Below are 20,143 nucleotides of genomic sequence, written 5' to 3' on the forward strand. Positions count from 1 at the left end.
TTAAACATAATTACAAAATGCATAGAAACCAGTACTTGTGGCCATATCTTTAATTAATTCTACTAAAGTATGTTATGTTTCAATAATTTTAAATAGTTTACACTAGATATTTTTAAATTAATTTATTGAAATATATCACCCACACACAAACATACATAAACAATTAGTGTATAGTAATAGTAGTAAACTTATAAAACAAACATATATAATATCATACAGGACTCTCATAACTCACCCCGCCACCAACAACTTACATTGTTGTTAAACCTTTTCAACTAATGATTAAAGAGCATTGTCAAAGCATTACTACTAATCAAAATATTTCCCCCAACCCTCCTTATTATCTTTATGTCATTTATATGTGAACATACATGAACAATTAAGTGTATAGTAAAAGTCGTGAAATTACAAAGCAATCATACATAACATCATACAGGGGTCCTATACGTCAACCCTCCACCAACACCCTGCATTGTCATGAGATGTTTGTTACAAAATATGAAAGAATATTGTCAAAATCTTACTACTAATTACAGTCCTTATCTTACATTTGGTGTGTTTTTCCCCCAACACTCCCTATTATTATTTTTCAAATAGATTTTTTGTGACAGAAGTTGTAAACTCAACAATCATGCACATATGCAGAATTTCCAAGCAACATCTCTCTATCAACACACCACACTGTGGTGGAACATTTGTTACAGATAAGATAATATCACCGGATTGTTACCATGTCCATAGTATACATTTGGCTTACATTTTCCATACGGTCCCATTATCAACACAGTACATCTTTGGCATAGATGCAAGAATATTATATTATTAATGCTAACCACAGTCCATAGGTCATTCCAGTTGTATTTTTCCCATGTGTTCCCAACACCCTGCAGTAGTGTTATACATTTGCTCTAGCTCACAAAGGACACACTTGCATCTGTACCATCAACCACAATTCTCATCCATCTCCTGGTTTACTGTGCTATTCGTTCCTAGATTATTTTCTAGCATTCTGTCAATTCGCATTTACATCCCTAGACTACAATTTTCAGCCACATCCCTATTTATAAACTAGCTATTACTATTTTCATTCTATGCATTTCCACACTTTTACAGTAAAGCTAATTAAAACTTCTCCATACATTAAACATCAGTAGTCCATCTCAGTCCTTCTCTTATCTCCATTAAGAATCCACCACCTACCACCAGGTCTTGAAGATATTTTCCTACAATTTCTTCTAGAAGTTTTATGGTTCTCGCTTTTATTTTTAGGTTTCTGGTCCATTTTGAGTTAATTTTTGGATAAAGTGTGAGATAGAGGTCCTCTTTCCTTCTTTTGGCTATAGATATCCAGTTCTTTCAGCATCATTTTGCCGAATGGGCTGTTCTGTCCGAGCTGTGTGGTGGGTTTGACAGGCTAGTCAATAATCACTTGACCATACATGTGAGGGTCCGTTTCTGAGCCATCAATTTAGTTCCATTGGTCTATGTATCTGTCTTTATGCTAGTACCATGTTGTTTTTACCACTATAGCTTGGTAATATGATTTATAGTCTGGAGATGAGGGTTCGCTTTTCCTTTTATGATGCTTCCTTACACTTCCAAACAAATTTGCTAATTGTGTTTTCAAATTTTTTTTTTTTAATGCTGGTGGAATTTTTATGAAGGTTGCATTGAATCTGTATTTTTTATCAGGGTTGCGTTGACTCTATATCAATTTGAATAGAATTGACATCTTAAAGATATTTAGTCTTCTAGTCCATGAGCGTTGTTCTAGTTATTTAGGACTTTTTTTATTTCTTTTAACATTGGGTTGCAGTTTTCTGAATACAAGTGCTTTACATCATTGGTTAAGTTTATTCATGACTACTTGAGTTTTATCTGTCATATTTTGTTTTCACTACCCATTGGACACTTTTAGTTACTTTTATTGATATAATCTTCATTTCTAGACTCTCTTCCAGGCCTTTCTCTCCTGTCTTTTCTTTTCAGGCTCTAGCACACCCTTTAGTATTTCCTGAAAATCTGGTCTCTTGTTTAGAAATTATCTCAGTTTCTGTTTATCTGTGAATATTCTAATTTCACCCTCATTTTTGAAAGACAGTCTTGCTGGATATAAGATTCTTGGCTGGAAGTTTTTCTCTTGTATTGTCTTAAATATATCAGACCACTGTCATCTTCTCTTCATGGTTTCTGGTGAGAAATCAGCACTTAATCTTATTGGGTATCCCTTATATGGTATGCATTGCTTTTCTCTTGCTGTTCTCAGAATTCTCTCTTTGTCTTGGCATTTGGCATTCTGATTAGTATGTGCCTCACAATTAGTCTACTCAGATTTTTTTTGGATGGGAGTACATTGTGCTTCCTGGACATCAATATCTATGTCCTTCAAAAGGGTTGGGAAATTTTCTGACATTTTTTAAAATATTCCTTCTGCCCCTTTTCCCTTCTCATCTCCTTTTGGGACACCCATGACACATATGTTTATACATCCCTGGCTGTCATTTAGTTCCCTGAGACCTTGTTCAATTTTTACCATTCTTTTCTTCATCTGTTCTTTTGTATGTTCACTTTCAGAGGCCATTTTTTCAAGCTTACCAATCCTTTCTTCTGCCTCCTCAAATCTGCTATTATATGATTCCAGTGTTTTTAAAATTTCATTTATTGTGCCTTTCATTCCCATAAGATCTGCTATTTTTCTATGCATGCTTTCAAATTCTTCTTTGTGCTCATCCGGTGTCTTTTTTTTTTTTAATGTTAATAGAGCACAAGGAATGTTACATTAAAAAACATAAAAAAACAAGAAACATAAGAGGTTTCCATAGAACCCACTCCCCACCCCCCACCACATCATTTTTGTCAGTGTCTTTTTAATATCCTTTATCTCTTTAGCCATCTCATTGAATTTATTAAGGAGATTTGTTTGAACATCTATCATTAGTTGTCTGAACTCCTTTATGTCATCTGGAGGCTTATTTTGTTCCTTTAACTGGGCCATAGCTTCCTGTTTCTTGGTTTGGATTGTAATTTTTAGTTGGTGTCTTGACATCTGGATTACTAGAGTATTTATTCTGGGTGCAGTTTTTCTCTTTAGTTTAGGGCTTCCTGTCCTTTCTCCCTTGCTGGTTTTGCAATAGAAGCCAAATATGTAATCGGTGCTATAAACTGGGGAGGCTCAAGCATCCCTCATTGCCCCAGGATTGGATGAAGCTTCTCCCAACTTTCTGCTTTCCCAGAGGTAGGGAAAGAGTCACAGTTGTGTGGAATAATCCAAGTCATGCAGGCCTAGACTGTAGTTGCCCAGAGAGATTGATGAAGCTTCACTCCTTTTTCTCCCCTGCCTGGGGCGTGGATGGAGCTGCAGGTGTGGGCAGCAATCTATGCAGTGCGAGTCTAAGATGACCCCAGTTGCCCCAGTAGACTTTTAATTATTCAGTTTGTGCCAGCCAAAGGTATCCTCAGTTACCTGGATAGACTGGTGCTGAGCTAACCAACCTCCTTCCTGCCAGAGGTGTGACTGAAGCTTAGGCTAGAGCTGCAGGCTTATCCCAGTGAAAGAAACTGGTTCTTACTGTCAGTGTGATATATGGTCAGGCCAGCTTCCCTCAGGCTGGGGGTGGAGTCAAAATGGCAGCCACCGGCCCCTTTCTGACTCGGACAAATTCACACCCCGGCTGTTTCCAGGGTTATTTCTTAGCCATCCAAGTCTACCAATCAGTAGCCGAAATCAGCAGCCAGCTGTCTCTTCCTCCTGTTTCTGGGAAATGGGGCTTCCAATTCTGGTCACAGAACAGCTCCTGGGGAGGCTTGCACCACCGGAGTAGGACATTTACCAGCCTCCGTGGCTTGGCTGGCAATTTCCTGGAGATGCTGGCGCAGGTCCCTGCAGCTTCCTCCCTGTCAGAGGTGGCACTGGGTCTTAGGCTAGACCTACACTGACTTAGGTGGAAAGAAGCTGGTCCCCACCAGCACTGGAATTTTCAGTCCGCCCTGCTTCCCCTTGTGCCAGTCTCGGTGTTAAGATGGCACCTTCCAGCCTCTTTCTGACTTGGACAGGCTCAAACTTTAACTGTTCTCAGGATTATACTTTAGCCTACTGAATTTTACTCATCAGTAGCTGAAGTTGGTGCCCAGCCATCTCTTCCTCCCCTATTTTGGGAAGTGGAGCTTTCAATTCCAGCCGTGGAACAGCTCCCAAGGTGGCTTATGCCTCTGGTGGAGAATAGGCACCGTGGAGTGCCCTGCTTACGAGTCTTCTCTGCAGATGGGCAGTCTCCTCCTTCCACTCCTTCAGGGATGTTGCAAGATGCTCTTCTGGCCTCCTGAATCCCCAAACAGGTGCTTCAGCTAGCTCCAGAGAGCTCTGGATGTTTACTAACTGCCCTGTAGCAGGGGCTGACTCTAGGAGCTCCTTACACCGCCGCCATCTTGCTGTCTCTCAATTTACACTAGATATTTTTTCCCTACTAACACCTAAAATACGTTTTTTTAAAACTTGTAGTTTTTGTTAATAAAATTTGTGTTTCTCATATCCTTTAAAATCATGAAAATGTACTATCAATAGAAATTTAATTTGGTTCAAATGACATTTTAAAAAACTTATAATTTGATTTTTCCATGTATTTACTCTTTTTCTGTTTAGTTTAGCCAACTCAGTCCAGCAGAACAAAATGTAGCTGCTCTTGTTGGAGTCTCAGAAAGCTTTATTGGGAAGAAAGCATCAGGTCAAGCAATTAAGAAGGTACTATGTTTTTCTCTTTTTCCTTCTTAAAAGTTGAACTGAGTTTATTCAACAAAATTAATATCATTGTATCATCTCCTTTGTTAACTTGATCATTTCACAATTGAAAAAAAAAGATTTTCCTTTTGCTACTTAAAATATATCTGAGCACCAAAAATATGTTTTAAAAAAAATAGTTATTTTTGGATTAATATGATAGATCTTTTTCTTTTTTAATATTTTAGTATCTTGGAAATGTTCTGTCATGCACATGTAATGATTTTATGTAGAAAAAGTTAAGCCTTATCTATTTTTCTGAGACTGCTTATGGCTTACATTGTAAAACTATAAAAATTTTTATGAAATATTTTCATCATATAATATGCTCATTTCAAAGGGTGGGAGTATATATTTTTCAAAAATTTATCTTAGAGATTCCAAGATACAAAAAGTTTGTCTCTTTTTTTTGTTTTTGTCCTCAAAAAACTCCAAATCTAGTACAAGAAGTACATAAAATATTTCATAAGGTTGAAGTGTAAAAGCGGATATTCTTTTTTTTAAAAAAGCATTTTTATTGAATTATATTCACATACCATGCAATCCATCAAAAGTGTACAATCAGTGGCTTTTAATATAATTACAGAATTGTGCATTCATCACTACAATAAATTTTAGAACATTTTCATTGCTATAAAAACAGCTGATACTCTCTTGTGTGATATATTATAATCAGCATGCATTGAACAAAATACCTAATGCATAAACTAAATTTAAGGGAAGTGGAAATAGCCATACCTTTAACTTCCTTAAGGTACTATCATTTTACCATTACTTTTAGTTTTACTTTTTTTAGTAATCCAATCTTCATTGAAACTTAATTATCTCACCTGCCATTTTCCTTCTATTTTTTCCCCCTTGTATTTCTTGAAGAGTTACATATATAATACTGGTTTTCATTTTGAAAAATAGAAGATGAATTGAATGTATGTTTGAATTTGAATTGAATTTATATTTTTGTTGTTTTTTCATGCATAAAATTATTTTATTCATCTCTGCTCTTCAAAGTATCAGTTTAATCAAAATTATTTCATTTTCAAGTTCATTGAGCTACTTACTAAGAAATTTAAAAGACTTCTGTGCTGTAATTTTGTAACCTATTAGCTTCAAAACCCTAAATATGGTGTACATTTCTTCTATGTGAAATATTTCTACTACATAAAACATTGATGGCTTTGCCGGTGTAGAATTAAAAGAGACCTTAGAGGTTGTCTGTTATACATCCCTCCACTGATAGCTAAATCACCTTGTTTGGGGATGTTAACTGACTTGAAAAAAAAATCAGTTAGTGACAAAGTTGATGCTAGAATCCAAATATCTTAATTACCAAATCAGTAATAACAATAATAAATAATTAACATTTCAAGAGACCCTCCATAGCCAGGGACTCCTCAAAGCATGTTAATTTTATTGTTTCTCTTAATCTTCTCAATCCTATAAGGTGAAACTATTATTACCATCAGAGTAAGGAAACTACAGAGAGGTTGGCTATTTTGCAAAATGCAAAATAATTACAATCAATTTCTCAAGGTTTTGTTTGTCTGAGAAAGTCATTATTTTTCTTTTACTTTTTTTTAAACCAAATCAATTTTATTGTTACATATTAATAAAGCATACAATTTATCCAAAGTATAATCATTGGTACTTGGTATAATCACATAGCTGTGCATTCATTACTTCAATCATTATTAAAGCATTTTCATTATTTCAATAATAATAATAAACAAAAACAGACAAACCAGAAAATTCCTCATCTCTCAAGCTCTCTGTTTCCCCTGCTGTATATAGCTGCTATTTCTGGCTATTCTTGCACAATTTTCTTTTTTGTTTATTAAGCAGTTTTATTGAGATATATTCACATACCATATGATCTATTTAAAGTGTATAATCTATGACTTTTTTTAGTTGTTAAAAAGTCCTTTATTCTGTATCATTGATGTGGAGGCAGTGGCCACTGGAGGTTCTAAGGGCAAGGGGGGCTGGGGGGAAATAGGTGTAATATGGGGGCATTTTTGGGACTTGGGAATTGTCCTGAATGACATCGCAACAACAGATACAGGCCATTATAAATCTTGCAATAACCTACAGAATTGGGTGGGAGAGAGTGTAAACTACAATGTAAACTTTAATCCATGCTTAGTGGCAATGCTCCAAAATGTGTTCATCAATTACAATTAATGTACCTCACTAATGAAGGATGTTGTTAATGTGGAAAAATGTGGGAGGTGTGGGAAGTAGGGCATACGGGAATCCCCTATATTTTTTGTGACATTTGTATAATCGAAGTATCTTTTTAAAATAAAGTCCTTTATTATAAAATTGTAAAATAAAATAATAAATTGAAAGAAATTACAAATTTTAAACGAGTGCAAGGCCAGGTTAAATTTAATATAATCAATTATAAAAAATAGGATAGCAACAAACATTTACAAATGTAAATAATAATTCAAATATAATAGAAATTAATTATAACAATTCTAATTTTTATATTACAGCTATAACTATTGGACATAATCTCTAAGAATGAAATAAATTATTGGTTTAGGTATTTAAGTTCCATTTAGACCATAATTCTTTCTAAATAAACAAATTCCTATTTGGGAACTCTTCAAATCTTATTGGAATGAATTACAGCAGATAACAGTTTGTCAACTCATAATTTTTAGAGGTAGAAATCTCAAAATCCTGTTCAACAGTAGTCATGCTAAATCATTATTGATACAGATTATTTTAATTAAAGAGTATGAATAAGAAAGAGTTAAAGAAAAATGAAGTATCCAAAAATATATCTCTTCTCCAGTCCTCCTCAATTAAAGGCAAATATCTGTTTTGTATGAAAAAAATTACAGAATACTGATCACAGGAAAAATTGCCAGTTGCACTGAGCAATTATTGTACATATACTATAATTTTGTTACTTTACATTTATCTGGACTGCTCCAACTCTTTTTTTGGTTACTCCTTTGGTTGGAATATCTTTTTCCAACCTTTTATTTTTAACCTGGCTGTGTCCTTATGTATGAGGTGAGTCTCTTATAGACAGCTCATATTTTTTTATCCATTCTATCAATCTGTGTCTTTTGATTGGGAAAATCAATCCATTAACATTCAGTGTTATTATTGTATAGGCATTACTTATTTCATCCATTTTCTATTGTCTTATCATTTATTTTACCCTTTCTAATAAATTTCATTTCTAAACTTTTCTCCAAATCTTCCTTTTTTTTAAAAGATTTATTTATTTTACTTCATTTTTTGTTCTCCCCCTGCTTGTTGATCACAGTTGCTGTCTGCTGTCAGCTCTCCGCCGCAGTGTGGGCCAGCTTGCCTTCACCAGGAGGCCCCAGAAATCGAACCTGGTCCTCCCATATGGTAGATGGGAGCCAAATCACCTGAGCCACATCTGCCTCCCTCTCCAAATCTCTTGCCCTTGTTTTTTTTCCTTTCAGGCTGCAACATCTGCTTTAGTATCTCTTTCAAATCTTGTCTTTTGGTAAAGTTCTATCAGTTTTTATCTGTGAAGACTTTGAACTCACTCTCATTTTTGAAGGACAGCTTTGCTTGATAGAGAATTCTTGGCTGATAGTTTGTCTCTTTTAGTACCATAAATATATCAAACCACTTTCTTCTCTCCTCCATGGTTTCTGAAGAGAGGTCAGCACTTAATCTTATTGAGTTTCCCTTGTATGTGATGCTTTGCTTTTCTCTTGCTGCTTCCAGAATCCTCTCTTTATCTCTGATATTTGTCATTCTGAATAATAGGTATCTTAGGATAGGTCTATTTGGATTTATTCTGTTTGGGGTACTTTGTCCTTCTTGGATATTGATATTTATGTCCATCATCAGGGATGGGAAGTTTTCAAGTCATTACTTCCTTGAATTTTTTTTTCTGCCCCTTTTGCATTCTCTTCTCTTTCTGGGGCACCAGTAATGTGAACATTTGTGCATTTCACATTGTCATTCAATTCCCTGAGACTCTTCCATTTTTTCCAATTCTATCTTCAAGCAATTCAAATTTGCTCTTATGTGCCTCAAATGTATTTTTAATCTCATCTATCATGCCTTTCATTCTCATAAGGTCTGTTACTTTTCTTTGCAGTCTTTCAAATTGTTCTTTATGCTCTCCCAGTGTCTTCTTAACCTTTATTTCTTTAGTCATATTTTCTTTAAATTCTTTGAAGTGATTTAGGAGAGTGGTGTGATCATCACTGATTAACTGATTAAATCCTGTGTCTCTTCAGGATATTTGGTTTGTTCTTTTGGCTGAGCCATCTCTTCCTGTTTCCTAGTATAGCTTGTAATTTTTTGCTAAAGTCTAGGCATCTGAATATATTGGTGAATTTACTCTGATGGCTAATTTCTCTCTCTTACCTAATGTTCGCCCATACACACAGCTCTTTTTTAATATTTGGTTCAACTTCTTCTCAGTCTTTAAAATTGCCTAGCTTTTGTTTTCACAATCAGGCCAGGGACTCACTAGTGGGAGGGCAGGTTTTCTCCCAGAAGTTTTTTTTTTTTTTTTTCCTTTCTTTCTTTCTTCTTCTACTTTATTTTCTTTTAAATGTGACATTCAAAAAAATATGAGGTCCCCATATACCCCCCATACTTCCACAGCCCACTCCTCCCACATCAACAACCTCTTTCCATCATCGTGGCACATTCATTGCACCTAGTGAATACATTTTGGAGCACTTCTGCACCACATGGACAGTGATCTACATTGTAGTCTACATTCTCCCCCATTCCACCCAGTGGACCATGGCAGGATACACAATGCCCAGCATCTGTCCCTGCAGTTTGATGCAGAGAGCGTTAAGTTTTTGTCCCTGTACTTTCTATACTAGCCAGCAGATGGTGCTAGTCAGCATACCTTTCCATGGAGGTGTTTCAGTCTCACCTTTTCTGTGTTCCTGTGTTGAATCTCCAGATCGGAGATTCAAAGTGGCTCTGCTAGAAGAATTCACTTACAAAAAGCACCCCAACTGCTCTCCCTTTTCCCTAGAAACAGCTGACAGGGAGGAAGATGTCTGTTCCCCTTTCAGTGGGCTGCAATGTACCAGAGGTATACCCAGCTTAATATCTTGGGCGTGGAGGAGGGGAACCCTTCCCCACACCACAGGGACTTTGTAACACACTTTTGTCCTTTTGGCTTCTTTGTTTCTCTGTCCCTCACCCTCCTGGGAATTGTGTAGCACTGTCCTGGTCTGCTAACCTCCAAAGCAGGTCTTTTGGATAGCTTTTGGCTCTTTCTCCATTGTTTTCATGAGAGCATTCAGTTCTGCCTGTTAGTCCATCACCATCTTCCCATAATCCTCTGAATTCATATTTTTGATGAATTGAGTTAAAATTTGAATTGAATCCTGCAACTGTCCTATGCCTTTCTGTATCATAAAATTCTGTCTATATAGTAATTGAGCATTCACGTTATCACAATTTTTAGATTGAATTTTTTGTTTTCTTCCTCAAAAATGGCTATGTAGACCTTCAAAATGTTGAACAAAAAAAAATTTCTTCAAACAAACCTTTTATTCCAGACTCTAAAATAGAAAATAAAACAAAATCATACTAATTTGGAATTCAGTACTAAATAATAAATATATGTAAAATCTTATAAAAACTGTATCTTTTTAAACTTGAATCAGTTTTTTGCTAGTTTTTATTCAGTGCAGTCAGATATTTGTTAAACTGATACTTAAATGTTAAAATAATCTGAGTGTGGCTTTATCTTAATTACAAAAGGCTTAGTTATAAAAAACAAAAACAAAAAAGGCTTAGTTACATTTAATGTTTTGTACGTTTTTTTGCAAGGTAGCAAACATATTTACTTAAAATATAATTTCTACACGTAAAAGTCTTTTCACTTTTTTTTTTTCTGCCAGCGATCTGGAAATTGGCATAATAAATTTTCTCTTGCCATGTAATATGATGGTGTCATTTTTCTTGGCTTAGAAAATACATTCTAAGCAAAGCCTACATTAGCCCAATTTATAGTTATTAATGTAGGTGCACTAAAATTGGGAAATTAAGCCAACTTTCCCTGCTTCTTCAACTATCATATTTTTTTAGCTTTTAAAATGCTTTTGAAAGGATGATCCAGTATCGACATGCACAATCTGTAATTCACACACCCTAAACTATATTGCCCTAAATTCTCACCCCAAACATCCTTTTACTGTATAGCGGATATAATTTTATAAATACTTGTTCTCTTAGAATTCACCCTTTTTTTCCTGATTTGAAATATGAGTTACTCAGTTTCTAAGTTAGCATTATATTAGCTATAAAATACTTAAGGCAAAAAATAGTCACTAGACAAAAAAAATTGTACTAAGTGAAGGAGACCAGACACAGAGTACTACATATTGTATGATTCCATTTGTATGAAATGTAAATATTAATCAGTTTATAAAAATTAAATTAGATTAGTGGTTATATAGGGCTGAGGAAGAAATGCTAAGGGGTGTGGAGTCTTTCTTTTTGGAGTAATGAAATTGTTCTAAAATTTTTGAGGTGATGAATGTACAACATTGTGATTATACTAAAAGCCATTGATTATATACTTTGGATAGATCATATGGTATGTGAACATATCTCAATAAAACTGCTTAATAAGCAAATAAATAATTGTGCAAGAATATCCAGAAACAGCAGCTACGTACAGCAGGGGAATCAGAGAGATTGATAGGTGACGAATTTTCCTGTTTGTTTGTCTGTCTTTTGTTTATTATTGTTGTTGTTGAAATAATGAAGATGCTCTAATAGCAAAGTGATGAACTCACAACTTTATGATTATACCAAATGCCATTGATTGTACATTTTGAATGAATTGTGTGCTTTATTAATATATATCAATAAAATTGATTTGTTTTTTAAAAATTAAAAGTCACTAGACACTACAGGTAAAAAAAGTATAGGTACATAGAATAGAATCACTAACTACAGCGTTTTTCCTTATCTCTTCCAGTGCCTTAATTTTGGAAACACTAACTATTTGTCATAGACATAGAAATCATAGGATCTAACATTACTCTTAGTTTAAAGATAGGCTTATTAACAAATTTCAATAACTGTTTTATCTAATTTATAGCACAGTCACACATATATTAACCTAGAAATGCCACAGTAAATGCAAAGATTTCCGCAACTCCCTCTTTATAGATAGAGTTTAATTTAAATTAGAAAAAAAATGGTGTATCTCTTTTTTATACTTGGAAAAGTGGGAATTGATTTGAATTACTCTTAAGTACATATATTAGAAATGAATTTTGTTTCTATGGAATTATTTTATCCTTATTACCCTGTAGTACAACTTTATTCATTTTACATTTTGTCCAATTTGAATATAACATGCATTTTTAACAGGTTCAGAACATAAATTTATTTGATTACGTCTTTCTAGAAGGTGGACAAGGACATTGTCAACAGATTATACCTGTCTTTTGTTCTTTATGCCTTGCTCAAAGAGACCAATGTTTGGAGTGTGTCTGAAAAATTTAATATGCCTCGAGGATATATACAAAATCTTCTCACTGGAGCTGCCTCGTTCTCATTATGTGTATTACATTTCTGTGAGGTAAATTCTATTCATTAGATAATATGTACCTCATTCATCTTCTTTTAATTGTTACTAAACTCCTAAACCAAGTTAGTCAGTGTTTTCTCATTGTTGACTTTGTAATCACAAAGCACTCAAAAGGTATTTTTAAAACACATCATTGGCTTTATCTGTTAGCAAAGTAATATATACATACTTATGGTAAAGATGTGAACATTAGTGTATCAATTAAATGTGTATAAGTAGAAAGTGTCTAGTTGTCCCAACTCTTTTACCCTTAAGAGTTTCAGATATTTAAAATCAACTCTTAAAAACATTTCTCCATTGATGTAGATTCTACATGAATGTCTTTCTCATGAGTGATAAAGTTGTAAAGTGCTTGTTCAGTATATTACCTATATCTAGCAACTACCATGTTGTGTCTGGCTTTCCACAGTAATCCATCTTTGCTCCAATGTCAGGCAGCTGCTTTAGGTTTCTGTATCAAATGTTTATTTTACAATACAATTCAAGAAGAAAACTTTATTCTGGTCAAGTGTGTTTGGAAAATTTTTGGCATTTTGGTTAGAAAAACTTTATGCATTCACTTCCTGATGTTTTGATAAAAATGAATAGAGCTTTTCTTGTTGACTTATTTTTCAGCTTTTCAATGTTTTTCTTTGTCTCAGAACCAATTCATCAAATTCCTCAGGATCAATGCCATGTTTCCTCATAGTAATTTTGTTTGGAATCCTTTTCATACCAGGCGTAATCCAAATTCTAGAAGTCACATAAGGAAACATGTCTCTGAGTTCCACATCACACAAATAAATTTTGAAATAACGTACACATTGAATTTTGTATATTTTTTTGTTTTCTGCAGGAACTAGAGGAATTTTGGGTTTATAGAGCCCTTTTTGTAGAACTTACTAAGAAGCTGACTTACTGTGTAAAGGCAGAGCTAATCCCTCTCATGGAAGTGACTGGAGTTTTAGAGGTCAGTAGCTTCCTAGTTTCAACTGAGGTTATTTCAATTAATTAAAAAACCAGGGTTTACTGTTTAGGGAAGTCTTAACCACTGGAAAAGTAATAGCAAGAGCCTTATTATTTTTTGTCATGGGAGTCTCTGGTGGGTTTTTTGTGGGTTTGTGTATGCATATGTGTATGTGTGTTTTCCTTTTTAAGTAAATTGCTTCCATGGCCTCCCTGAAAGCCTCTGTTAATCTGGAAGCAGTCCTGATTTAAATGTGTGTGTGTGTGTGTGTGTGTGTGTGTGTGTGTGTAACCTCACAGTTTGGGGGAAAAATTAGCAGTAAGGGTAGGTTGGGACAACCGTTTCCAAGTATGTATGTGCTACCTCAGCATCTCTTCCTTCCTTTGCTCTGATAAAGATTTACTTTCTGTCTGTTTAGACTTAGTTCTTATGTAAGGTAGTGGTGTTATATAAAGTAGTGGTGACTTGGTGACAGTAAGGGTCACCTGCATTTTCTAAGAATGAGAAGTAAGTGTTCTCACCTGGTTTCCCAGCTTTCAAATTTTTAGCCAACCCTGAATTTCATTTTATTTTCTATTATTCAGTTCTTGAATCAGAGAAATTCTTCTGCTTTGAGTGGTGGTGGGGGGTGCAGCTCTCCCCAGCTTGATGGTGAGAACATTTTAAGGACATTGGACTAGAACATTTTGCCTGGGGATCTGAAATAAAGCCGCTAATCTAAGAACTTTAATAGGTTTCTCATTCTTCATTGTAGCACATATCTTTGGTTTTATCTGTTAGCAGATTGACAGGTTGAGCTGGAAAGCTGTCTTGGGAGTCAACTTGGAACCACCCATATGTACCTTTAAAAATTCCTAAGGATTCTGATGTGTTATTCCTTCATATTTACTTTATTATCTTAGTTTATTCCTCTTCTGCATATGAAATTTTTTCCCTTCAAGACACTTTTGGGGGTTGAGGGATGGGATTCATTCCAAATTGCAATCCTACTGATTTTTGTAACACTTTTCAGGGTCGAGCAAAACAGTTATACAGTGCAGGTTACAAAAGTCTAAAGCACTTAGCCAATGCAAATCCTGAAGTGCTAATAAGGACAATTGATCATTTATCAAGACGCCAGGCCAAACAAATTGTTTCATCAGCAAAGGTAAGCAAACAACCCATTTTTAAACCTTTATAATATTTTATAGTATTCTCTCCTTATACTTTAGATATAAAAACATTTAACATTCACATAACAGTTTATTTTTATAGAAACAAAACTATGTACTCACTACATATGGATAAAAATAGTACATCTGTTATGATAGAAGACTTGCTAAAAAGAAAAAAAGTTCCTAAAAAATAAAGACAATTTTAAGGATTCATTGAAGTATGGGGAACCATGGAAGTTACTGCATTCTTTCTTCTCACACTCTTTTTCTTCAGCATCCGTGAAAATGACTGGTCTTCCCACCTTCGAATGCCTTTATTGACAAAGAACTTAAAACTCAAAAGTTAGGTTATTCTATTTTTGGACACTCTTAATGTTACAAAAATCATCGCAATGTAATAAGGATAAATTGTGTCCTCTTAAAATTTCTGCTATTGTATCATGGTAACACCTTCTCTAGTCTCTTCCTTTGTTCATATGGTAGTTTTTCACATACTTGAAAACAGCTCTTATTGCCTTCAAAGGATTCTTTTTTCCATTTCTTTCATCTGCATTAAATAATCTATTCTTTAAGCCATTCACCATTGTGGCTACTCTTTGCTAGATACAGTCCAATTTGTCATTGTCCTTGTACTCCGTGTTCGTGTTCGTAAAGCCAGTACACAGCAGTTTGGAATTATTTCCTTTTTGGTATCAGTAATAGTTCTAGTCTTAGAGCTTGAAATTGCTTTACTTTTTTTTTGTACTTCATTGTACACTACTGTCAATATATTTCTTGTGTGTGTATATATATTTATAACAGAAATAATTAAAAAGTAAATTTCCATCTTTTTTTGAGTGATGCTCCCATTGCTTATATTATCTTAACTGATTTTTACAAAAATCTTATGAGGTAAATAGAGTTGGTGTTGTCCTCAATTTACAGATGAAGACCCAAAGACTGAACTTGTTCCTTTAGATTAGGAGTTCTTGGGGATAGCAGGATGATTTTATAGCCGTTTTCATTGCTATAGCATCTAATAGAGTACTCGGCCCCTAATATGTATTTAATAAATACTTGAATAAGTAAATGAGATTTAAAGAAATTAAGGGATTTACCTAAGTCAGTAAGTGATAGAGCCAGGACTATAAAGTAAGACTGTGTATTGCTAAAGGTACAAGTGGAGCTGGAGTAACAAAGGCCAAAATAGGTAACTTTAGGAAAAATTATTAAATAACTTCAAGTGTAAGCAATTCACAGCTGATATTGGGTATCCGTGGTGTATCCAACGATCCATACTTCTTAAATCTTATTGCTCATCCATTCTTAATACATGGCTTCCATCTTATGGACTAAAATAGGTGCTGTGGGTCCCACCGTCATTTCTGCTTTCCAACCAGTTCAAAAGAGAAAGGGAGTAAAATAAGTATTCCCTGTAAGATTCTGACTACAGGAGTACTTTAGTATATATGGGAGCAGGAATGGAAACAAGGAAACCAGTTAGGAGGCTATTGCTATAATTAATGGGGAAAACAATTAGAGAAAGTGTAAGTCATCAGATTCAGGACTTAATTCAAAAATCAAATGTGGTTTCTTCATGATTTGGATCTAGTGTGAGAGAGTGACTCCAGAGTTTTGGACCTGAGCATCAGGGAGGAAGTAAGTGCTATTGACCAAGGATGGGGAAACTGTGGGTGGAGATTTGGTGGGGAAGACTAGCTGCCTAATTTTAGAGATGTCAAATTTTATATTTCTGTTACATGTACAAGTAAAGATGTCAAGTCTAGAGTCAGGATATAGATTTGGGCTAAAATTTTTTTAAAAATTTTTGTTCTTTTTTTTTAAGATTATTTATTTATTTATATCTCTCCCCTCCCCCCCTACCCCACCCCACCCCAGTTGTCTGTTCTGTGTCCATTTGCTGCATCTTCTTTGTCCGCTTTTGTTGTTATCAGCAGCACGGGAATCTGTGTTTCTTTTTGTTGTGTCATCTTGTTGTGTCAGCTCTCCGTGTGTGCGGCACCATAACTGGGCAGGCCACACCCTCCCCCGCGTTGGGCGGCTCTTCCCACGGGGCACACTCCCCGCGCGTGGGTCTCCCCCACACGGTACAGCACTCCCTGTGCGCATCAGCACTGCGCATGGGCCAGCTCCACACGGGTGAAGGAGGCCCAGGGTCCGAACCGCGGACCTCCCATGTGGCAGACGGATGCCCTAACCATTGGGCCAAGTCCGCTGCCCTTAAATTTTGTAGTAGCCAGCAAAAAGATGATATTTCAAGCCACAAGACTGGATGCAATCAGCAAGGAAGTAAGTAGAAGATAGAAGCCTAAGAACAGAACTGTGAAGTACTCCTATGTAAAGAGGTCAGAGAGAAGAGGAAGAACCAATGAAAGAGACAAAGGAGGAATTGCTAATGAAGTCAGAGGAAGACTGGGCAAGAGTGGCATCCTGGAAGGCAAGTGAAGAAAGTATTTGAAGGCCCTGCATGATCTGACTCTCTGTTAACTCTCTGACCCTGTCTCTTGTTGCTCTCCCCTTTTCATTCTGCCCTGAACACCCTGTTTAAAAAACACCCTATTCCTCTCCTCCCTTCACAACTCATTCCATTTGTCTTATTTTCTTTTTCTCCATAGTGCTTATCACTATTCCATTTACTTTATATAATTCACTTATCTATCCTGTTTATTATCTCTCTCTCCCCAACTACATTGTAATCATGTAATCCCCTAAAAACATTTTTGACTCTTGTTCATTCCTATATTCTGAGCAACTGAAATCATATCTAACACAGGTCTATAGAAACTAAAAACCGAAGTATCTTTTTTGGGATTTTTGTTGTTGTTGTTGTTATTCTCTCTCTCTCTCTCTCCTTGTGTATGCATATAAATATATATACTTAGTGTGTGTTTTCTAAAGCAGTTTTATTGAGATATATTCACATACCATGAAATCTATCCAAAGTATATCATCAGTGGTTTTTAGTATAATCACAGTGTTGTGCATTCATTGCCACAAAAACTTTTAGAACAATTACAGTATTCCAAAAAGAAAAACTCCACATTTATTATGTGTTTTGAATCACTTTAAGTTGCAAACATGGTAACCCTTTACCCCTGAATACTTCAACGCATATTTCCTAAGAACAAAGACATTCTCTTACTTAATCACAATACAATTGTCAAAATCAAAAAATTAACATTGATTTAATACCATTATATAATCTACCAATTCTTACTTTATCTTTTGTCCCAATAATGTCCTTTATAGCACAAAAAAGTTCTGCTCAAGGTGCAGTCCAGGGTCACACGTACCATTTTTGTTGGTTGTTTTTTTTTTTTTAAGATTTATTTATTTATTTATTTTTCTCCCCTCCCCCCCCGCCCCACCCCGGTTGTCTGTTCTTTGTGTCTATTTGCTGCGTCTTGTGTCTTTGTCCGCTTCTGTTGTTGTCGTCAGCGGCACGGGAATCTGCGTCTCTTTTTGTTGAGTCATCTTGTTGTGTCAGCTCTCCGTGTGGGTGGCGCCATTCCTGGGCAGGCTGCACTTTCTTTCGTGCTGGGCGGCTCTCCTTACGGAGCGCACTCCTTGTGCGTGGGGCTCCCCTACGTGGGGGGACACCCCTGTGTGGCATGGCAGTCCTTGTGCACACCAGCACTGCGCATAGGCCAGCTGCACATGGGTCAAGGAGGCCCGGGGTTTGAACCGTGGACCTCCCATGTGGTAGACGGACGCCCTAACCACTGGGCCAAGTCCGTTTCCCACATACCATTTTTGTATCTTAGATTCCTTCTGTATCCAGCAGTTCCTCATTCTGTCATTGAATTTTACAATCTTCGTGGTTTTTTTTGTTGTTTTTAAGAAAAGAAGTATATTACTCTTGCAAGAACAGGCGCACAACCTGGATGAAAAGGCCAATACCAATCTTCGCATTTTTTGAGAAGAACGAGCCAGTATTAGTTTTTTAAAGAATTTCTCTCAGTTTGGGTTTGTTTAGTGTGTCCTTATGATGATATCAAGTTACACACTTTTGGGCAGGAATGCCACTAAAATGATGTTTTGTCTTAGGAAATCATATCATGAGCCACATGATGTCAGTTTGTCCTGTTACAGAAAATAACTGATTATGTGGGATGAAGAGTGGGAGCCTGATCATGTAGTGAAGGAAGTCTGCCAAATTTCTTCACTGTAAAGTTCTTATTTTTCCCTTTTTAATTAGTATTTTGAGAGTGGGTACTTTGAGACTATGTAGATTTGCTATTCATCATTAAACTTTCACACACTCATTTTACATCCACTGATGATTTTTGCCTGACTCAGTTTTCCCTATGATGTTTGTCAAATGGTGATTTCCTAACTCTATCATTCCTTCTACATTTATTGGCATTCTATTATAAGCAAGAGTTTTTCCTTCTGCATTTATCTGTTTATTTTTATCAGGGTGGACTCAGGTTCATTCTTTTTCAATAGGTTATATAATTTATTACTATCATTACTTATTTGAGTGTTATAATTGGTCTCAGATTTAACCAGTGGGAGCCCTTGCAAGCTGGTTCCCATCATTCTCTGATTACTTTCTCACTTTCTTGTTCCATGTGTCAGATTCCAACCAGGAGAAAGAAATCACACAGTAATTTAAACAGGAAGTTTAATATAAAGAATTAATAACTAGTAACAGGGCTTGACTTCAGAACTTTAAAAGAATATAGGAAAATAAAAAGAATATAGGAAAGAATACATTTGACAGAGGGTTCACCCCCACCCCAAGGATAGGTTTCCGACTTCATTGGAAAGGATGTGGCTTTGGCCCACTGAATGGCCAGAAAGGTTTCTGAAGTGCTGCAGCTGAGGCTTGTTAAGCAGGAAATGACCATTTGGGTACCAGCAAAACTTCCTGAAAGGTGCCTGGACTATGCTCTTTAACCTGCTAAGCAGCCAGCACTGGTGCCTGTGCAACTCATCAGGAAGCTGCCCCCAGCAGAACTACTATTAAAACTCATTGGGAATGAGCACCATATGCTAGCCAAACAGCACAGGAGCAATAAGCAAAAGGGGTTCCCCAGAACCAGGAAGGGAAGCCCCTCCCTCATATAGTATCTTTACAGTATACTCTACTGACAATTTAACATTATACAAGCTGGCAAAAGAAAAATGTTTACAGAATCTAGCTCTAGTATCAAAAAGGAGAAGAAGGATGGATTTGGAGTACAGAGGTTAAAAAAAAAAAAGATACTGGCACTCTGGCACAATAAGCTGTGCCAATTCATCTTATATTTTCCTTGCCTTGACCATAGAATCAACCATTTTACCAAAGAGTCCTAGTTCCTTTTAGTGAAGAATGAATGGTATTTAGAAATCAAGTTTTAGGAGCTAGGTGTACTCATTACTATGGGAATATCATTGCTTTTAGATCCTCTCAACAAATAGAGTTCAAATATCTCTGGGGGTTTTTTTTTCCTACCTTTTGGGTGAATATATTAAAAGCCATGAGCTCATACTGATAACACCAATTCTAATTTTTCCAGTTACGTATTGCTGAGTAATGAACTCTTACCCCCAAAATGAGTGGCTTAAAACAACTATTTTATATTGGTCATGTTTTTGTGGATTGGGAATTCTGGAAGGATTCATTTGGGTGGTTCTCACTTGGAGCCTCCATACAATTGCAGTCAGGTTTGTTTGTTTGCCTTAGGATTTATTTATTTATA

General features: G+C 35.7%; 1 protein-coding gene across 3 annotated transcripts in view; it reads left to right on the forward strand.

Moving 5' to 3' along the window:
- Positions 1-20,143, forward strand: part of HELQ (helicase, POLQ like) — a 68,721-nt gene that overhangs the window by 38,922 nt on the left and 9,656 nt on the right. Inside the window, exons 14-17 of one of the 3 annotated variants that reach the window (XR_011649006.1) lie at positions 4,640-4,738; positions 12,137-12,347; positions 13,192-13,305; positions 14,315-14,449. Coding sequence is in view for 2 of the 3 variants with exons in the window: in XM_058296239.2 (XP_058152222.1) it covers positions 4,640-4,738; positions 12,174-12,347; positions 13,192-13,305; positions 14,315-14,449 (522 nt within the window). In the remaining variant the exon portion in view is untranslated. The remainder of the gene's footprint in view (positions 1-4,639; positions 4,739-12,136; positions 12,348-13,191; positions 13,306-14,314; positions 14,450-20,143) is intronic. The other 2 variants (XM_058296239.2, XM_058296240.2) reach the window with 2 other exon arrangements.

The sequence above is a fragment of the Dasypus novemcinctus genome, chromosome 1, assembly GCF_030445035.2.
Source record: "Dasypus novemcinctus isolate mDasNov1 chromosome 1, mDasNov1.1.hap2, whole genome shotgun sequence".
NCBI lineage: Eukaryota > Metazoa > Chordata > Mammalia > Cingulata > Dasypodidae > Dasypus > Dasypus novemcinctus.